The sequence below is a fragment of the Pezoporus occidentalis genome, unplaced genomic scaffold (assembly GCF_034315485.1).
Source record: "Pezoporus occidentalis ecotype Australia unplaced genomic scaffold, CSIRO_AGI_Poc_V1 ctg329, whole genome shotgun sequence".
NCBI lineage: Eukaryota > Metazoa > Chordata > Aves > Psittaciformes > Psittacidae > Pezoporus > Pezoporus occidentalis.
Genome location: NW_026915257.1, coordinates 271,770 through 291,598, shown reverse-complemented (window position 1 = coordinate 291,598; position 19,829 = coordinate 271,770). Strand labels below are relative to the sequence as shown.

Sequence of the window (19,829 nt, the reverse complement as noted above, 5' to 3'; positions counted from 1 at the left end):
AAGAGCCCCTTTGAGCTCGGAGCCGCCTCGGAGCAGGGGGGGGGTTTAAGGGCGATCGTGGTGATTTTGGGGTTGTTTTTTTTTTTTTGGGGGGGGGGATATTCACACTCTTCTGCCCCACATCTGGGGCAGGGCTGGGGGGGGGGGGGGGGGAAGAGTTAATGTTGAGGGGTTGGAGGAATGAGCCCCAAACACCCCAAACTGAGCCATTCACCCCCCTTTTGAAGGGGCATCAGCCCCCCCAAAGTGTTTGGAGAAGCAAAGAAAAAGGGGTGAAGTGACACACACACACCCCCCCCCCCCCCAAGGCACAACCCTTATACAAGACATCAGAGAATCGCCAGGGTAAAACAAGCTTCAGGGCTGGGAGAAACCCCGATCCTGGGGTACAAAGAGCGCCCCAAACCCTTCCTGGGATGGGGGCAGAGGATTTTGCCCCCCTCCTCCCCCCCCCCCCAAAAAAAAAGGGGGAATAAAGCTGTGGGAAGTAGTGCCAATGGGGGGGGGGGGGCGGGCACCGGCACCGCTAATGAGAGCCGTGATTGTCCCACATTAATGAGGCTGGAAACAGGCCGCTGTCATCTGTGGGGCTGGGGGGGGGGGGGGGAGGTCTTGGGGTGTCGCAGGGGAGCGGGGGGGGGGGGGTTGGATAAAACCATCGGATCAAGCCCCTGCCCCTCCATTTTGGGGCCAAATCCCATAAGTTTGGGCCAGGTGATGGTAAAAAGAGCAATTTTAATGAGCCTCATTGGTGATGCGGCCTCGATGCTTTATTGGGGTGCAAATCAAAAGGGGGGGGGTGATTTGGGTGCTAGGGGTGCTCTGACACTGCTGTCCCCATCCCTGTCCCTGACACCGGAACCAAGAGCCCTAAGCCAGCGCAGGATGATGGCACCCCCCCCCTTGGGGGGGTTCAGCACCCCCAGAGGCAGAGCTCAGCAGTGGTGGTGGGGTTATGGGGCAGGATCCATCCCTGGAGGGGGCGGGGGGTGTTTCACGGGCTATAAATACCTCCCAGGTTAAACAAACCCCAAAGCTCATCCCTGCTGCAACAGCCCCACTGTTCTGCATTCCAGATCCCAAATTATCCATCCCAGATCCCAAATTATCCATTTTGAACCCCAATTTATCCATTTTGAACCCAAATTTATCCATCTTGAACCCAAAATTTATCCATCCCAACCCCCAAATTAACCCAATATTATCCCTCCCAAACCCAACATTATCCACCCCAACCGCTAAATTACCCATCCCAAACCCACCACTATCCATCCCAAGTCCACAAGGAGACCCCAAAAGCCACCCCAAATACGGTCAGGACACAGCCCTCATCTCGGTATCCGGGACCCCAAACCCACTCCAGCTCCGAACCTGGAGGTGCAGGAGGGAATTTCACCCCTTTGGAGCAAGGAGCAAGGAGCAAGGGAATAACGTGGGATTGAGCATCCTTTGATGCCGGGTTTCCCCCCCCCCCGCCTCCAAAGGCATCTATTTGGGGTGGCAGGGAGCCAGCACCCCGAGCGCTGCCCCGCGGCGCGCCGGGGCCGGGGCACAGAGCGCGGCTTTGTGCCGGGACGAGGATGCTGGAAAAAGCAAGGGGGGGGGGGAGGAAAAAAGCAGGAATTAAATAAATCAAGGCAAAAAACACCCAACCCCCCCCCCCCCCCCCCCCCGAAAGCGCCGTTTCGGCCGGGGCTGCAGCGAGGGTCCCGCGGCTTGAACGGAGACCGGGCTCGGGGCGGCTTGGGAAGGGAGAGGAACTGAAGCAGCGGGATCGCGAGGGCTAATGAGGGATTAACGGGTGAGGGGGGGCCCGGGGGGACCCTGCCTGGGGGCTGTCGTTAGCACCAATTACAATCAGGAGTGACCTGGACTGTGCAGCCCCCCCCCCCCCCGGCCTCGGCTGGTTTAGGGACCACAAACGGCTCCGCGATGGTGCCTGGGGGGAAGAGGGATGCAGAGGGATGAGATGGGGGGGGGTCCCGCCCCTCCCCAAGAGGGAAACTGAGTCACGGCGCATCCCAACCCGCAGCAGGGCTGGATCCTGCATCCCGGCCGGATCCGGTGGATGGGGTTGGGATTTAGAGCCCATGGGAATGGGGGTGTGGGGGGAGATTCCAAGTGATTCCAGCACCCCAAGAAAGCAAAGATGGGGGGGGGAAAGAGGGATTTGGGCATCACCTCCCTGCCAGGTCCCTAAATATCAAGAATTGGACCCAAAGCAGAGTGTGCGTCTGTCCCCCCCTCCAAAGCCCCCACAGTGGGGTGCGGAGGAGCCCAAAATCACCTGGAGCTCGGATGGAAACTCCTCCTCAGCCCATTGCAGGGCTCACAGTAGGCGTCGAGCCCTGGGTTTGGGACCTAGGGATGTTCATGTGTGTGCCCCCCCCCCGATCCCCCTGGCACAAGGGGCGTCTGTGTCCGCACACGCCGTAAATCCGGGCCTCGGCTGGGCAGCGCTTCCCCGACAATGCGGATGCCAATCCCAACACGCAGCCACAAAGGGCACTGCTGTCCCCAACGGCTGCCTTTTATCCCGTTCTTTTTCCCTTCCCGGCAGCTGCGATGGATGCGGCACCGAGCGGTGGGAGAGGGATCAGTGCTCATCCCCGTGTCCTTGTCAGCATGGGATCACAGCATGGGGTGGAAGGGACCTTGAAGATCATCAGGTGCTCTGCCAATGGGATCTGGGGTGATGGGATGTGCCGGGATACCCGGGGGTTCCAGTGAGGAGGTCCCATGGAGAGGAACATCCCCAGGCATGGTCCATGCATCCGGACTCCCACCGGTGCCTCCTCCCTGGTGCCTGCCCCTGAGCATTGTTGGTGATGTGACAATGGCATTGATGGTGCTGAGCTCTGAGATGAGCTCTGGGGCAGAAGCTCTTCCCTGGGAGGGTGCTGAGGCGCTGGCACAGGGTGCCCAGAGAAGCTGTGGCTGCCCCATCCCTGGCAGTGCTCAAGGCCAGGTTGGACACAGGGGCCTGGAGCACCCTGCTCCAGTGGAAGGGGTCCCTGGAGCTGGATTGGGGCTTTGAGGCCCTTTGAACCCAAACCTCTCTGGGCTTCAACCCCAGGCACAACCACTGAGGGTCTCGTAAGGACCCCTTGGGCTGGGTCCTGCCTTTTGCTTCAGGAGGGAAGGATGGAGATGGGTCCCCGGGGCAGGAGGAACGACCTCACCTGCAGAAGAGCAGCCCCAAGCCTGATCCTTTCCCATAATAAGCCATGGAGGCTGTGGCTGGTGCATTGCTCCAAACCACTGCAGCAGCATCCAGAGCAGCACCAGCTCCCGAGCCCTTTACCCGCCCCAATTCCCCAGGGATTTAACGGGAAGCCCCCCACGAGCCCCCTCCTTGGGAGATGCAAATCCCACCCTGAGGGCTCTAACAGCGCACGGAGCGGGACAGGCAATTCCCGACTTCCAGGCACAGCTCTGGGAGCAGATGAATGGAGCATTGAGGCCAGGCTGGGAGACAGCACCAGGGTGTTTACAGAAGCCACGTGTGTGTGCGTGTGTGAGGAATGTCAGAGCCGCTCACAACTGCTTCTTTGGGAGCAGCGGGCGAAGGCCTTGCTCATGTCTAGGAACAAGGATGCAGGAAGGAGGCAGAAGTCAATATGACCTGAAAATCCCCAGCCCGGGCCCGCTGATTGATGCTATTAATAAGCCAGGAGCAGGGGAGGGATCAATGCTCAATGCAGCTCCGGTGGCCGCAGAGGGAGGGTGGGAGCCTCGCCGGGGTCCCAGGCACAAACCGCCTTTGACGGGGCCGTTCGCTCCTCGGCTGCGCCGGGAGCTGGAGGCCAAGGCAAACAAGGGATGTGTTGATTCTGTCCTGGGACAGTGTAAGGGGCTCTTTCAGGCCCAGAACTGCTCCTGGAGTGAGGCAGTGGGGCTGGAAGCTCCAGCTCGGGGCGGGGGGTAAAGCACTAAAGCAGGTTACAGGGACAGGAGCCCCCGTTCCACCTCCCACAAGCAGCAGAATCAAGGGTGATAACACCCATACAGACCTTTCAACTGCATCTCACAGCAGCTCCCGCTCCCTCCTCCATCCCATTGGGCTGAAACCGCTGCCTGGAAGGGGATGGATGTGAACCAGGTGGTGAATTGGCACCAAGCAGCCTCCTCCATACAAGCGCTGCTCCCACCCCCTTGCGCAGGGAATCCAGCTCCTTTTACCCAGGCACCCACGAAGAGAACAGATCCGGGGCTGCTCTTTCGCTTCAGATCTTTACTTGCAGTCAAAGATAGAAAAAGAACTCGGTATAAAACACACGGAGGGGAGAGGGGAAGGGGCAGAACCCAGCCTACAAAGAACACAACCTGGCGGGAGCAACGGGGGAAGGGGAAAAGGGAGAGGTTTGGTACAAAACTACTGTTACAGGTAGAGAAAAACGTAGAAAATATCCTCCCTCTTGGAGACAAAAGTACAAAAGTGGGACCTTGGCTCCATCCTCCCTTCCACAGCGCAGGGAAGCAGCAGGTTCAGCATCGCTCCCTCTCACATGGCACCAGCTGAAAGCCTGAGCCCAACGCCAGGCCTGGAGGAGCGAGGGGCTCCGGGCAGGATGGGCACAAGCAGGGGGGCAGCCCCCCAAAATCCCACTTTTTGGAAGGGCTGAAGCACTTCCGAGTGGTTTGTGGCCCCCCCCACCCTGCTCCTGCTCCCGGGTGGACTCGGAGATACCTTTGGGAGCGCTTCGCAACCGAACTCGGTGGGGCTTTGCCTTCAAATGCAACCTCTGGGCGTGCATCAGCCTCGAGCCCCGGGCAAAACATGTGCAAAACATCATGGAGAGAAAGAGGAACCATTCAGCCCGCGCCACCACCCCAGATCCTGCTCCAACAGAGCCCAGATCCCATCCCAAGTGGCCCTCGCACCAGGCCAGAGGTGCCGGAGGCTGCTGCAGCCCCAGCTCCTGCGCGGAGGCGAAGGCAGGGGAGAAGTGAACCCAAGCAGCCCGACCCCAGCACCCTCAGACTTGGTTCTGTGGCTCCAGGGACGTTTGGCAACGCGCACAAAGCCAAGGGAACGGCTCTAGTTTTGTACCTGAATATCTGTAAACACTTGGAGGCTTCCAGACCTGGGAGATGAAGTCCTCAGGGAGGAAAACACCTCCGGCAAAAGCTGCTTTGACCAAGTTGCTTTCAAAGATCCCCCAAGTCCTGCCCTTGAGGGATGCCTGACCTGCCCCAGCCCTCTGAAACCCACCACCAGGTCCCAAGCACCAGAGGTACCAGGTTATCATCCAATGGGTGCTAAGGGGCAGAGCTGGTGATGGGTGGGAAAACCCTGGCTTTGAGGATGGAGGGGAGGTGATACAGGAGTAGAGAACCCACCAACCCCACATCCCTCTACAAGCAAATCCCTCCACATCCACCCCCAAACAGGCTTTTGCCCACCCCATTCAGTGCTCCCCCAGCACACCAAGAGCCCAGAGCCACCTCGAGTGCCTTCCCCTCCCCTGAAATCCAGCCAGAGTCACACCGTGACCCCAAAGCTGGCAGCGAGAGCTGCCAAAGGGAAAGATGAAAAGCTCCTTGGATGTTGAAGCTGCCCCCACAAAGTCTCAGCACCTGAAACTGCTCGTAAAAAAAAAACCAACAAAAAAAACCCAGGTCTGGAAATACAAAACCCAAAAGAGCAAAGGGAAAAGCAAGTGTGCTTCTGAACACTTGGGTTGGTCTGTGATGGCGCCTGATCAACGGCAGGATGCAGAGCTTGCTCGTGGGGGGCTTGGAAGCCCCAAGGGCAGGTCCATGCTCAGGGCACTTGGAGAGAACCTCGCAGGGAAGCGGCTTTGGGCTCGAGGGCATCAGAGGAGCTTGCGGTGGAGGATCTCCCAGGCCATGCGCTTGCGGAAGTACGGCATGTGTTGCTGTGGGGGGAGAAGGGAACACACATCAGCCTCTCCAACACGTCTGGAGCACGAACCAGGCTCCCCTAGAACCATGGCATGGGACCTTAAAGCGCCTCCAGCCCCAGTCCAGCTCCACGGACCCCTTCCACTGGAGCAGGGTGCTCCAAGCCCCTGTGTCCAACCTGGCCTTGAGCACTGCCAGGGATGGGGCAGCCACAGCTTCTCTGGGCACCCTGTGCCAGCGCCTCAGCACCCTCACAGGGAAGAGCTTCTGCCCCAGAGCTCATCTCAGTCTGCCCTCGGGCAGGTTGAAGCCATTCCCCTTGGCTTGTCCCTGCAGATCCCTGTCCAAAGCCCCTCTCCTGGGTGCAGCTTTGGAAGTGGTGCCTTTTCTTAGGGCAAAATATATGGAAAACAGGACAGTGGATGAGATCTGGGTAATAACAGAACTGATGATGTTCTCTAATCATCAGAAATAAAATATTCATGCATGGGATACTTCACAGAGGCCGACAATGTGAAGTAACACTGAAATTCCCCAAGATTTGGGCTACAACACCCCACTTCCCCAGGGAATTTCGGTGTTTATGGCTGTAAGTGGTGTTCATTATGGGTTTGAGCTTCCCCCAGTGGCATTAGTGACCTGCCCCATGGATTGGAGTACATGGGAGACCCGAGGATGGCTTGAGAGAAACCATCTGCATGATGCAAAGAGCTGCCCCAGTGCCTTGTGTCACCTCTGCTCCAAGAAGCTCCCCTATGATCCCCACATGGGCTGGGGGCACTTGAAACCCACAGGGAAGGAAAGAAAGGGCACTTGGAACATCAGAACATGGACCATCGCTCCCTGAGGATGAGGGACACATCGGGATGGGCTTTACCTGGGTGAAGTTGATGGGCTTGTCTTTGGTAATGCAGTCGGCGTATTTGCAGGCAAACATCCCACAGTCACTGCCATTCATCTGCTGCGGGATCTCCTGGGGGCAAAGGACACAAACCCAAACGTCATTCCCAGAGGAGCCGCTTTCCAGCTCCTAAGGATGAAGGGCTCCAAGCGAAGGACCTCTCTCCAATGAGTCCTCATGGGGCCAGTGTGAGCAAGGGGGGATGAAGACAAGAGGGTGAGCAGCAGGAATCGAGGTGGCACCAGAGCACCCGGCTCCCTGCTTCCATGTGGGGCTGATCTGCAGCAAAGCAGCCACTGAAGAGCTGGGATTTGTGAGGGACACCAGGAACGCATCCATTGGGAAAACCAGCCAGGAAAGGTGCAGCAGAGAGCCCAGGAGACCCTCTGCCTGCCCGCACCCACCTGACTCTTCTTGCTCAGCAGCGACCAGCCATTGGTGTCAAACTCCTTCCTCTTCTTGTCAAGGCTTTCCTGTTTTAGGTATTGCCTGTAGGAATAAGGGAACAAAGAGATGCTTACTTCGAGGAGAGGGGAAGGCAGCCAGTGGGCTCTGTGGCAGTTTACCCAGGACACCTCTGCCATGTTTGCAGAATTAATGCAATATGGAAGTCCAATATTTTCGTCTCGGTATTGGCCATTTCAAACAGGGCTCCACAGACCTGGGCTTTGAGGCAGGCAAAGCAGGACCAAGAAGGACTGCAGCCCTCATCCAAAACAAGTACCTGCCAAGCAGAGAGTCAAAACCACAAATAAACCAGCGAGAACAAACCTAATTCATCACAGGGTGACTCAGGGCAAGGAGAAGCTCAGCAGCCCCAGGGATGCCTCAACAGGCGCCTGCAATGGGAGAGCGGAGAGCTGGGCTCCAGCTCCAAGGGTGCCCTGCACACTGGTACCTCCTGAGGGTCTTGTGTAGCACAAAAGGGAGGCAAGAGAAAATGTGTCGGAGCTTTAACAGCATCCAGCAGCTCTGGAGCAGTCACTCCATGGGTAAAGCATCCCACGATGCTCCTCTCCAGGCTGGCAGTGGGGTTCAGCTCGCTGCTGATGATCTCCTGGAGCTCTTCTCTCACATTTCCCTTCCACTCCTCCTTGAGGACTTCTTGCCACCACAGAGGGCAGACAGCAAGGGCTTGCAAGGAGGAAAAGCAGAGAAGGTGACCCTGCTTTTCTCAATAAGGTGCAAGGCTTGGGGATGGAGGGAGGCAGCCCTGGGAAGAGCCACGCCACAGTCCTCTCCGAGATGCTTTTACAGGGATTGAGTCAAGCTGGGAGCACACACGGGAGAAGGAGCAGGGTGGGATGTCAAATACTTGCACAAGCCTTCAGCAGGGGCCTCAGAGCCAGTCCTATTGCAGCCCCTGGAGCTGGAGGATGAGGAAAGCTCACGGGTACTTCCCCACCTCCTCTGCTCAAGGAGGCTTCCACCAGTTTGGCCTAAATGAGGCCACGGAAGAACAGGGAAGTGTGGAGCTTTTCCTTCCTCCTTGATAAAGTTTAGGAACTCCACCAAGACCATCCCAAGCTGCTGCCACACTCTTCCCTGTGCAGGTATGAATATCCTGAACTATTCTGCTCACTGGGAAGTGCAGAAAGAGAAGCTCAGGAAGGACACAGACAAAGGTGGACTAGAAGGAGCCCAAGGAGATGAGGTGATGGGCCCAAGGTGTTGTTAATGGCCCTAAAGGAGCTCCTCTCTGTTGGCTGCTGGTGTTGTTAAGTGACATGCAGCTTCACAGGCACCTTCTGCTCAGGCTGGCTACCAGCAGGACCAGGAAGGTCTACAGAAACCAGCTCCTTCACGTTTGGCATCTTCGCAGAACAGCCCGAGGAGCTTTCTCACTCTCGCAGCTGCGATCAGAACACTTTGGAAAGGAAAAAGCAAGGGATTAGATGCTGTTGGCTCGAATGGAGGGGTCAAGAGAGCATCTGGCATGGAGAGGGAGGCGGGTTTGGCTGCCAGCATGGGGAGATGTGCCATCTTTCAGCAATCTGATCCACAAAGACTTGGCTAAATCACATCTTGCTGTTAGTAAACGCCGCGACGCGATGGGAGAAGGGGTGATGTGACCTGCAGACAAGCCCCATAGATGCAGGCTCAAACTTGCTGCCTTGGTGCCAGTCAGTGGGGTTTCTCTATCAGAACTCCAAAGAACTACTCAAAGAACTCTTCTGGGCCAAAGACTCCCTGCAACACCCAGAGGCCACTGAACAGAGCTCTCGAAGTGGCAGCAGAACAGCCCAGCAGCGCCTGAACATGAAACCAGCCCTGTCCTAGTGACGGTGCCTCTAGAAAACAGCCAGAAACAAACAGGTTTTGCTGGATATAGAAGTGTCAAGGAGGGGAGTTTCCTCCTGGCAGTCCCCTGAGAGCAGATCAGGTCTAGACAAGCGTTTTCTATCAGCCTTCATTAGCTGGATGCTCCCAGTATCCCGGCTCAGGGTCTGCTGGCTGCCAGCAACTGCTGTAATTGCTCTTGGGAAGCTTCTGCTTGGCTTTGACTTGGCTGCAGTTTGGACAAGATCAGCAGGGCGTAAATCTCAGTCCACAACCAACCCCAACCAACCTTTTACTGAGCATCAGAAGTCTCCATATCCCATCTCCACAAATAAAAACTAATGGGTGGGGAAGAACCTTCTTGCACCAGGTTGAGAATAAGGGCGAGCTGAGCCTCCAGCGCAGAGGAAAGCAGCAAGTTATCTGCACCACACTACAAACATTAACATATCAACAGCCTCACTGCAGTAATAATAAAGTCCTGGCAATCACTGCCTACTCCAGAAGCCACTTGAACCCTCAGCTAAAAAAAGAGCAGCAGCCCCCAGCCCCCTCTGTTCTGCACGATAAGAGACTGGGAGTGAAGCTGTGCTGATAAATACAAGGATGCATCACACAAGGAGCCTCCAAGCAACATCTCTACATGGACATATGGAGTGGAGGCAGAGAGGATCCAAGCGTGAGACTCGTCTGGCAGCCAGGGAAGAAGCCAGTGATGCTGAAATGATGCTGGAGCTTTGGTGGCTTCAGCACATCCATTTTCACCTGCAGCTCCCACAAGCCGCAGCTGCGATGCCGACACACGCAGAGCAAACAGGGAATTTGGAGTATTTCCTGGGAGAGGAAGGAATAACCAACTGTGTGCAGCTCATGTTAACTGTGCCCATCACCTGGGCCTTCTGGCTTCCCAAAAGCAGCCTCCAGCAATGGGCAAGGCGATCAGCAAGCATGAGATCACAGCATCAGTCCTGACTCGGAAACAGCCTAAACCCCCTTTGAGGAGGCTGAAAGCAAATGCCTTGACTTCAACTCATGAGACAACTTCACGAGGCAGAACTTAAGGGATGAACTTTGTCAGGACCTCAAGGGGAAGCAGCCTGACCTGGAATTCTGAAGTGGAATTACATGCCGAATCAAAGCCCAACATGCCTGAGATGCCCCAGCAATCACTGCAGGCTTTCCTATGCCTGAAAGGGATTCTGGCCCTCCACGGTGCTCACAGACACACACAAAAACCTGAGCAGGTGCCTCAGGGAGTTGCTGAAATCAGCTCCACAGCAGGCTGCTAAATGTCTGAGAGCCTTGAAGCAAAGGGCACATGAAGGGAAGCGCTTCAACCACAGCTGCTAGCAGGAGATAAGGAGATTTCGCAGGCATGAGGTGCTTTGTGAGCTCTGCTCCCTGAGCTCTCCTCCCATCTTCCTGCATGAGAATCAAGTTCTTCACTAATCTTAACAGGTTGGTCTATGTCTGCCCCAAAGCACAGCCCTTTCCAGCAGAGCTGAGCCACCGAGCACCGTGTTTCCCAGAGAGAAACCCCCAAAACCAGAGGCAGCTTCCCTAAAATCCTCTCCAGGTCTCACCCCCAAGCCCAGATGCTGAAACAAAGCAGGGCAGCCACCAAAGCGTGGCCACGTGGGGTCCCTACTCACCCCTAACCAGGCCAGGGGCCCTGGTATTTAATCAGTTGCCTTCCCTGGGCCTCAGTTTCCCTCCTCTGTAAAGTCTGGCCAACAGGACAACACTCACCACCTTTAGGAAGCTCTAAAGATTGAAAGCATGAAAGGGTCACTAACCATGAATAGGACCTCCGTCCCTTCTTCCCGGTGTGATCCTCCCACTGCATTCAACCAATAAAAGCCTCCTAAAAGGAAACAGAGGGAAAACAATTATGTCCAGGGCAACAGTGACCTGAAATCCTGGCTCTCTACCACTCGCCCTGCATGGCTGAAACACTCTGTATGCTCTGATATCCCCTAACACCACGCTGGGGACCTGCTTCCTTCTGTCAGAGCCCTCAACAAAGCACGGGAAGGAGTCCCTGACTTTCCTTGCACCTCTCAGGTGCTTCACTTCACTGGACATCCTCCAATCAGAGAAACTCAGGCTGAAAGGAACTGATTATTCCCCAGAGCATCCCTGCCCCAGGGCTCTGCCTGCCCCATTCTAATTGCAGGAGCCACACAGTGAACCTAAGAATTGCTGCCCCAAGCCATTTCCAAAGCCTTTAGGCTTTTCCCTTCCCTTTAGACCAACATCCCAGAGCAGGGTGGAAAAGGGAAAGAGCTGCTTTACAGTTCTTTACATTAACCCAGCACACGCAGGCTGCAGAGCACCTGAGCAGGAAGATAAAGGTGCTCAATGGACTGGAAACGGCATTTGCCTGCTCTTTCTCGTTATTCACATTCCTCAGCTGAATGAGTGACACCTCTGCTGCCAAACTCAGCCTCATGCCAGAAGAGCTGGGATCACATTCCCAAGTCAGCATGAAAGCGAAGCGGAGACGAGAACCAGAAGCGACGGCAGAGCTGGGGTCAGCGCCGGAGCCACGGAGCCGGCGACTGTGGCTCCTAAATCCCTCCTCAGTGTGATCTGTATCAAGCCTGACGGCCCTACGTGAGCAGGAGCCTTCACAAGGAGCCAAGGAGCAGCTCGGTTTTAATCTCACTCCATTCAGGAGCGGCTTCCAAGCATGGGAAACCAGTTCTGGATCTGAACCACCAGCACCTCCCTCGAAGAGCAGGCAGCTCCGCTCCATCCTGGAGCATCGCTCAGGATGGGAAAACCAAGACCTCCTCTGCAGTTTGAAGCCACTAGAACAGCTTTCACCCAGCTCTGGTTTGGGGGGCATGGCACAGCGTGTGACACCATGCTGGAGCTCAGTACAGAAGAGACCGTGCACACCTTTATCCACGGCCTGATGCAAGAGACATTCCCACATCCTACATCCACCATCGTGCTCTCCAGAGCCTCTTCAAAACAAAGGGCTCAGCTATGGAGTGGATCTTTGCCACAGGCAGGAAAAGCTCCCACCTGGAGGAAGGAGCCAGGAGGTGCCATTTCTTCAAGAGGTTGCAGGATAAGGGCAGGACCCTGACCCCTCAGGGTGTGAGAAGCTGTTTTCCTTCTAAAGATAACGCCCAAGATGATGCTCTAAGACTGACAAAGCCTCATGTGCTTAACAGAAAGGGTCTGAAACCTGCCTATACCCATGAAGGTAACCCCAGCCTCACTGAGGGATCTTCTGGGAAGAGATGAAGACAAGACATCAGCACAGGACACTCACAGACCACCTCTGTATCTGCAGACCGTGGTGACAACCAGGATGTTCCTCTGAATCTTCCTTTCAGGACCCAGAAAGGGACTGTCCCCACGGAAGGGTTGTGGCTTCCAGAGCAAAGAGGCTGTCCCGTTTTTAAACAGGCCCAACTCAAAGTGTTACTCACAACAGGATCCTGCAGGCTTCACTGTTTATTCCACCCATGGAGTCGTAGTAGGTGATGGTTTTCTTCCTGAAGTCTACAACCTACAGAGAGGGAGAGATCTGTTACCAACACAGAGCACAGGGAGCTCCCCCCTTTGCTGGCACACTCTGCTGATAAAAAGAAGTTAAGTTTAGAGCATTTCATAGCAGAGAAGGATTTCAGAGGGCTTCTAACAGCCTCGGTACTGCCCTCCCCACACCCCCCCTTGCTGCTGTGTTATGAAACCACTTGAATCGCCCCATCAGGCTCTCCTCACATCACCTCACATCACACAAGAGCACTCTGTTACCCTCATTGTTCACCGTTATCCTCATTGTCCAAGCCTCAGATAGGTTTACAGAGCCTTTGCTCCACCTGACGTGTGCACAGTGAAGCAGTTCAAGACACAAGTGTCCCCTCAAAGTGCTCTCTGAGGGCCCCATTTCCACCTCCCACCCATGTGAGCGCTGCCCTTGCGGGGAGTTCAACAGCCCTCAGAGGAGCTTTGAGCTAAGGAGGCTGAGCCAGGCTTCAAAGCCACGTGGGAGGTGTCACCACACAGTTGCCAGCAGCCAAGGGACAGAAGGAGATCAGGGGCAGGAGGGAGGGAAAGGTGCTCAGCATCTATCACCTACATCTCTGAACTGATCCCACGGCAACGTCTCTAAAGGTGAGTTTGTGGGAACTGGAAATGAGATCCTTCTCCAGAGAAGGACTTGGCCTAAGGTGACCTCCCCAGCTGCCTGCTCCTCCTTTAGAGACTGGAAACACACCCAGAAGTTATCCTTTTACTTGCTCTGCACCTCAATTTTGGCCACAAACACGGAACTTCCCCCCCACACCCTGCACCCACTGACATGAACCGGGAAGTTTTAGCCTCAGTCCAACATGAATTTGTAAGACTAGAAACTCCAGCTCTATCCCACTGGGAATAAGTGCAGCACTCACTGCTAGGCACCAATGCACTCCCAGATGGATGGGCACCAGGAGGAGATCCACAGAGAAGATATCCACTTTTTTAGTCCACCGCTTCACCGCCTGGTACCCCGCTGTTTTTAACTTGGTGAAGAAGAAAGTATTGAAGGCGTGAACGGCCGGCAGCCCCTTCTCCTTGCTCCTCTCCATCAGCAGGTTCATGTAGAAATTGATTATCTGGGGAAGAAAAAGCAGGCAGGACACATCAGAGCGTTGACACCTCTGTATAAGGCCAAAACCAGGTCAGGAATTGGGTTTGCCTCCATCCGGCCCTCTGAAGAGCTGTTCCTTGAAGGAACGGCTCCACAGCCTTCAAACCTTCACAATCCATGAAAATTTAGGGATGCAGCTTTCTATAGTGAAGGTTTACTTGGATTTTTGGCCCTGCTCATGCCCATGGGCAGTCCCACTCCTCCCAGTATTAGCTTTCTTGATCTATACAGCTGTTTCTCCACAGGTTATCTGCTCCAGAGCGGCAATCACAGCCCTCAGCTGCAATTCCTTCCCAGTTCTTTCAGCCCAGAGAGGGCAGAGCCCTTTGTTCACTTCAACTGAGTGGAATAAGAACACCTCAGCAGGTCCTCACCTCGTCGTTGAGCCAGTTCAGGTTGTTGAGGGTCTGGATGTCTTTCCGAGTGATTGTTAACCGGAAAGCTTCACTGAGGACCTCGTCCTGGTTCCCACCTCGGAACACGCTCTTGATTTCCTTTTCCATTTCCTACAGGGAGGACACAGCATCAGAAGGGAGAACTCCTGCTATTCCCATCACAAAGGCTGGATCCGAACCCAGCTTTAGTTCCATCTCAAAGGACAAACTTGCTACAAGATGTACACGCAGAAGGGAACAGCTCCCTGTTCCTGCGCATGGATGGCAGGAAATCATGGTTGGATTTAGATCCTGGACTTACCTCAGTGATTTCAGGGAACTCCTCTTCACCATCGGCTGACTTGGCATCCTCCTTCTCTTCTGGGACCACCGTGACAGGGATTTCCTTCTCCAAGGGGACTCGAAGATTCAAATCCACCCGATCCTGCACGGAGTGCTCCTGTTCCTGCAACCGCTGGAGGACAGACCTTCAGATTAAGGTGGTGTCCAAGGAAGTCACACCGCCAGGGCTTTAGAGGGAGCTACATGGGGTCAGTTCCCTCAGGAAATACAGACAGGGACATGGAGAGGAAGCATTTATCCTGGCAGTGACACTACTGAGAGCGCTGCCACGGGAAGGGGAAGCAACAAAGACCCATGAAGGAGTGGAATTTTGTCATTGTTCCCTTTCCAATTTGCTTTCTATTCTCTGGTTTGAAGTTCCAGCCCCACAAAGCCAGTTCCTGCAGCACCTGCCCCCTGTTACCTGGCTCTGCAGCTGTAAGGCCAAGGCTTTCTGCTCCTCTATTTGCCGCCACCTCTCCCGAGCTCGCGAGTCGTAGACGCTGGTCCTGAAATCACAGTTCACGTGAACACATCAGTGCCTTATCCCTGTAGGATATTCCATGGCAGGAAAAAGGAGCAGAAAACATGTACTTACAGTTCTTTGATCCATAGTTCTGCCTGGAAGAACGGGAGGCTGGAAAGGGGGCAAAAAAGAGAGGTGTAAGTGCTCTCCATGTGGGGAGAAAGGAGTTGTCTGGTTTGTATTAGCTGAGGACAGCCCCACTGCTAGAGCCAGAGCTGGTCACCTTCCCTCTGCATTGTCACCTCCATGGAACTACAAAAGCTCCATGTAACCGACCCCTTCCTCCATTCCACAGCCTCTTACCTCGGTGCTGGGGTTCTGGAATCCTTTACTTTGAGCAAAATGACAGAGTCCGACCCTAAAAAGAGCAAAGTTTAGGGAATATTGTTATCAGCACCATGACCATCCACTTCCCCAGTCCAAATACAGACGGGGAGGGAAAAAGTGGGTTTGACACATACATTTAAGTCCAACTGCCCGATTTTGGGTTTCATATTGGGTTTGCTTGGGGTTATTTTACCTTCAGACTGCGTGCTAGATGCTGGTGGGTTTTCTTGCTGCTGCTGGGCTCTGGAGTTACCGGACTCAAAGATGCTGGAGGAGTAGCTGGGGGCAGAGTAGAGCGATGGTTTGTGGGACGCCTGCTCCTGTGCTCTGAGGACGCTGGGTGCTGAAGTGGCTGGTGCAATGCTGTGAGCTTCAAAGAGCTTCGAGTTCTGGCTGGGAGCTTCTTTCACGACAGGTTTGCTGGAATTGGAACACCGGGACCTAGGAACAACAGAAAGTGAGATCCCAGTGGATGCACGTGGTGCTGTTGGCTGGGGAAGAGCACTGGACACTCACAGATGGAAGGGGAACAGTGAAGAGGGCTTGGACGTGGAAAACTGTTTTCCTGTGACCATCTGAAGCAACTGCCTGTAGATCTCCCGCTCTTCCTCTCGCACAGTCTGCAGGGGAACAAGCAGAGTCTCAGCAACACAGCTCCAACATGGACACTGTGATCCCCACGAAGCACATGAATACATCCAGGGGTACTGAAGAGTCCCAGCATCAGCCTGGCTCAGACCAACCGCAGCTGAAGGCTGCACACGGGCAGAGCGGAAGGCAGCACCTGCCTGGCGCAGGGAGCAAATCCAGCCCAGGAGAAGCACTCACAGCCACCTCAGGTGCTTCATGTTCCAAAAGAGGAACCCCCCCCGTCCCCACGGAGCAGCCCCTCACCTCCTCAGCCGTGCTGATGAACCGCCGCGGGGTTTTCTTGGGGCTGAGCAGGCTGCGGCGGCACGGGCCGCTCCACGAGGGGCTCTGAGCGGGTTTGATGGGGAAAGCGGACGCATGGCAGTGGTGGTTTGATTTGCCTACGAAACTGTTGGCTGTCCCACTGCGAGGAGACGGCAAACACCAGCTTTTAGTTGAGGCCAGGAGGCTTTCAGCCCCCAACTTCATCCTTTTCCAACCCAACTCAACCCAACCGCACGCAGGAATCGGTGGTTTAAGAGCCGTCTCCCGGCTCTGCCTCTCCCGCGGCTCCATCCTGCACCGCTCCCGAGGCCTGTGCGGCCACACAGATGCCACCAGATGGCACTGCGAGGCCGAGGAGCCCCAACCTGCAAAGCCCGGCCAGACCTTCCCGCCGGCTCCAGCTCCCGCTCCGGCTTCCATCCACGCACCACAAAATGGCTGAACCCTGCCTGGAGACACCCAGGAACAGCAGGGTCCCCCCCTCACCCTGCTTCTGCCCACCCCCAGGCTGGGAAAATACACATGGATCATGGAATGGCTTTAACCTGCCCGAGGGGAGACCGAGATGAGCTCTGGGGCAGAAGCTCTTCCCTGTGAGGGTGCTGAGGCGCTGGCACAGGGTGCCCAGAGAAGCTGTGGCTGCCCCATCCCTGGCAGTGTTCAAGGCCAGGTTGGACACAGGGGCTTGGAGCACCCTGCTCCAGTGGAAGGCGGCTGGAGCTGGAGGAGCTTTAAGCTCCCTCCCAACCCAAACCAAGCTGGGATTTCCCCAGGGAGGTTATAAACACCAAAATACATCAACCAACCTCCACCTACACTCCTGTGAACACACCCTGAGCTCACTCTGCATCGATACCAGAGGTCTGCGGGGGTAAAATCCAACACCCCCCCCCCCCCAGTGCTCCGTGGGGAGGGTTAAACCTGGAGGGAGCTGTACGTACCTGGGGCTCTTGCGAGCATCCAGGTAAGAGCCTCGGCTCACCCTCGGCTTCTGCGGCACAGAGGAGCCCAGCGCCGGGGCCAGGCCCCTCCACTGCCCGTTGCTGGCGTTGGGGCCGAAGGCTCGTGGCTCCCCCGGCGCCCGGTAGCTCTCAGGGCTGGGGACTTCTGCAGGGGAGAACCACAGCGGTCAAGGGAGAGCCCCAAGCTGCTTTTTTGGAGGGTGAGAGGCAGAAGCTGCTGCTGCAGGGCAGGAACCAGCGCCTTACCTGGGCTGTAATTGAGGGCACAGGAGGCGTTGCCAGCAGGACAGGTGAAACCGCTGATCTTGGTGGGTAAAAACTGCAGGAGAAGATGCAGGGGTTGATTAAAGCAGCCCAGCTCGACCTGAACCCCCGGGGTGACAAGCACAGGGGAAGGAGACAGGGACAGCTCCTCCCCGGTCACGTTGTGATCCATCAGGAATCACTGGTGCTGAACTACAACGCAGTCAAAGCAGCCCTGGCTCTCCCATTCCCCCCCTCCAAATCCTCTCTGCTGGGCATGAGGAGACTGAGGAGAAAGCAAACTTCACCTCACCTGTTGCAAGGCAAGGCACAGTCAGCATCACGGCGATGCTGGCCCTCGACTGCACTTGTGAAGCTGTAGGGCTGAGCACACCCAGGCATGGGTTTCCCATCCATCCACCCACAGCCAGAGCCCACACGGGGTTGGGGTGTTCCACGCCCACAGGAACAAGGGGCTCTCACAGCACCCCAAAGGACCTCAAGGGAGCCAAAGGAGAGGCAAAAGGGAGCCAAAGGAGAGGCAAAAGGGAGCCAAAGGAGAGGCAAAAGGGAGCCAAAGGAGAGGCAAAAGGGAGCCAAAGGAGAGGCAAAAGGGAGCCAAAGGAGAGGCAAAAGGGAGCCAAAGGAGAGGCAAAAGGGAGCCAAAGGAGAGGCAAAAGGGAGCCAAAGGAGAGGCAAAAGGGAGCCAAAGGAGAGGCAAAAGGGAGCCAAAGGAGAGGCAAAAGGGAGCCAAAGGAGAGGCAAAAGGGAGCCAAAGGAGAGGCAAAAGGGGCCCAAAGCAGAGGCAAAAGGGGCCCAAAGCAGAGGCAAAAGGGGCCCAAAGCAGAGGCAAAAGGGGCCCAAAGCAGAGGCAAAAGGGGCCCAAAGCAGAGGCAAAAGGGGCCCAAAGCAGGCAAAAGGGGCCCAAAGCAGAGGCAAAAGGGGCCCAAAGCAGAGGCAAAAGGGGCCCAAAGCAGAGGCAAAAGGGGCCCAAAGCAGAGGCAAAAGGGGCCCAAAGCAGAGGCAAAAGGGGCCCAAAGCAGAGGCAAAAGGGGCCCAAAGCAGAGGCAAAAGGGGCCCAAAGCAGAGGCAAAAGGGGCCCAAAGCAGAGGCAAAAGGGGCCCAAAGCAGAGGCAAAAGGGGCCCAAAGCAGAGGCAAAAGGGGCCCAAAGCAGAGGCAAAAGGGGCCCAAAGCAGAGGCAAAAGGGGCCCAAAGCAGAGGCAAAAGGGGCCCAAAGCAGAGGCAAAAGGGGCCCAAAGCAGAGGCAAAAGGGGCCCAAAGCAGAGGCAAAAGGGGCCCAAAGCAGAGGCAAAAGGGGCCCAAAGCAGAGGCAAAAGGGGCCCAAAGCAGAGGCAAGAGGGGCCCAAAGCAGAGGCAAGAGGGGCCCAAAGCAGAGGCAAAAGGGGCCCAAAGCAGAGGCAAAAGGGGCCCAAAGCAGAGGCAAAAGGGCCCAAAGCAGAGGCAAAAGGGAGCCAAAGGAGAGGCAAAAGGGGCCCAAAGCAGAGGCCAAAGGGAGCCAAAGGCGCCTCCCCCCCCAGCCCCGTCGGGGTCGACCCGCACCTTGCTCTCCGGCCGCGGGGCGGCCCGCGCGGGCAGGGGGAAGGCCTCGAACGCGGAGCCGGGGCCGGCGCGGCCTTCCCGGGCCTCCATCCTCATGGGCTCCGCGGCGGCATCCGAGGGGCCGGGCGGGAGGCGCTGGGGGTCGCGTCTGAAAGCGGAGGGAACCGAGCAGCGCCTCAGGGCAGCGGCGGCTCCGGGGCTGCCCCAGGCCCGGCCCCACCGGAAGCGGAAGTGCCCAACGGCCGCGCGCGCTTTTCCCGGGCCCGGTAGCGGCTGCCGGCAGCGAGGCGGACGGAAGCGGAAGTTGACACCAGGCGCGGCGCCGCCGGAAGTGACGCCAGAGAGGCCCTATAGGGTGGTGGGGGAATGTCACCCAATGGGGGTGTTACCCTATAGGGTGTCATCCTATGGGGGATGTTACACTATAGGTGGTGTCACCCTATAGGGGGTGTTACCCTATGGGAGGTGTCACACTATAGGAGGTGTGTCATATTATGGGGGTGTCCCACTATGGGCATTTTCACCCTATGGGGGGGTGTCACCCTGTGGGGGTGTTACCCTATGAGGGGTGTCACCCTATGGGAGTCATCTCTGGGAGGCTGTAGCCCCATGGGACAGCTGATTCCATTACAGCCAATTCCGTTATACTTGATCCCTACAGCAGATCCTGTTACAACCGATCCCATTACAGCTGATCCCACTATAGCCGATCCCATTCCAGTCGATCCCATTCCAGTTGATCCCATTACAGCTGGTCCCTACAGCTGATCCCATTCCAGCCAACGCCGCTACAGCCGATCCCATGACAACCGATCCCATTACAGCCAATTCCATAATAGCTGGTCCTTACAGCTGATCCCATTGCAGCCGATCCCATTG

The 19,829-nt window shown here is 56.2% G+C and overlaps 1 protein-coding gene across 4 annotated transcripts; it reads right to left on the bottom strand.

Moving 5' to 3' along the window:
• Nucleotides 1-5,613: 5,613 nt before the first annotated feature.
• On the bottom strand, nucleotides 5,614-19,185 carry SENP1 (SUMO specific peptidase 1). 4 transcript variants are annotated; one of them, XM_062629121.1, is made up of 16 exons: nucleotides 18,951-19,183; nucleotides 17,393-17,465; nucleotides 17,126-17,291; nucleotides 16,164-16,323; nucleotides 15,786-15,889; nucleotides 15,463-15,710; nucleotides 15,246-15,300; nucleotides 15,015-15,053; nucleotides 14,841-14,925; nucleotides 14,397-14,549; nucleotides 14,075-14,206; nucleotides 13,462-13,665; nucleotides 12,496-12,575; nucleotides 7,174-7,258; nucleotides 6,746-6,841; nucleotides 5,614-5,882 (listed from the first exon to the last, which is right to left on the bottom strand). In XM_062629121.1, the coding sequence occupies exons 1-16, from the start codon at nucleotides 19,044-19,046 to the stop codon at nucleotides 5,820-5,822; spliced, it is 1,839 nt and encodes a 612-aa protein (XP_062485105.1). In that variant the 5' UTR covers nucleotides 19,047-19,183; the 3' UTR covers nucleotides 5,614-5,819. The 4 variants fall into 4 exon arrangements, 3 of the variants coding, with proteins under 3 accessions (XP_062485105.1, XP_062485106.1, XP_062485107.1); XR_009966710.1 differs by lacking the exon at nucleotides 5,614-5,882 and adding an exon at nucleotides 10,846-10,913 and having other exon boundaries at nucleotides 6,778-6,841; nucleotides 18,951-19,184; XM_062629123.1 differs by lacking the exons at nucleotides 5,614-5,882; nucleotides 6,746-6,841; nucleotides 7,174-7,258 and adding exons at nucleotides 7,352-7,493; nucleotides 10,846-10,913 and having other exon boundaries at nucleotides 18,951-19,184.
• Nucleotides 19,186-19,829: the final 644 nt, after the last annotated feature.

What these genes read in the sequence shown, in the direction of transcription:
- SENP1 (XM_062629121.1), bottom strand. Translation starts at nt 19,046, where the DNA reads ATGAGGATGGAGGCCCGGGAAGGCCGCGCCGGCCCCGGCTCCGCGTTC. An exon ending in TCATCAGCACGGCTGAGGAG is followed by an intron (nt 15,890 to 16,163) that starts GTGAGGGGCTGC and finishes GTTCCCCTGCAG; the next exon opens with ACTGTGCGAGAGGAAGAGCG. An exon ending in TGCTGAGCAAGAAGAGTCAG is followed by an intron (nt 6,842 to 7,173) that starts GTGGGTGCGGGC and finishes CTTTGCCCCCAG; the next exon opens with GAGATCCCGCAGCAGATGAA.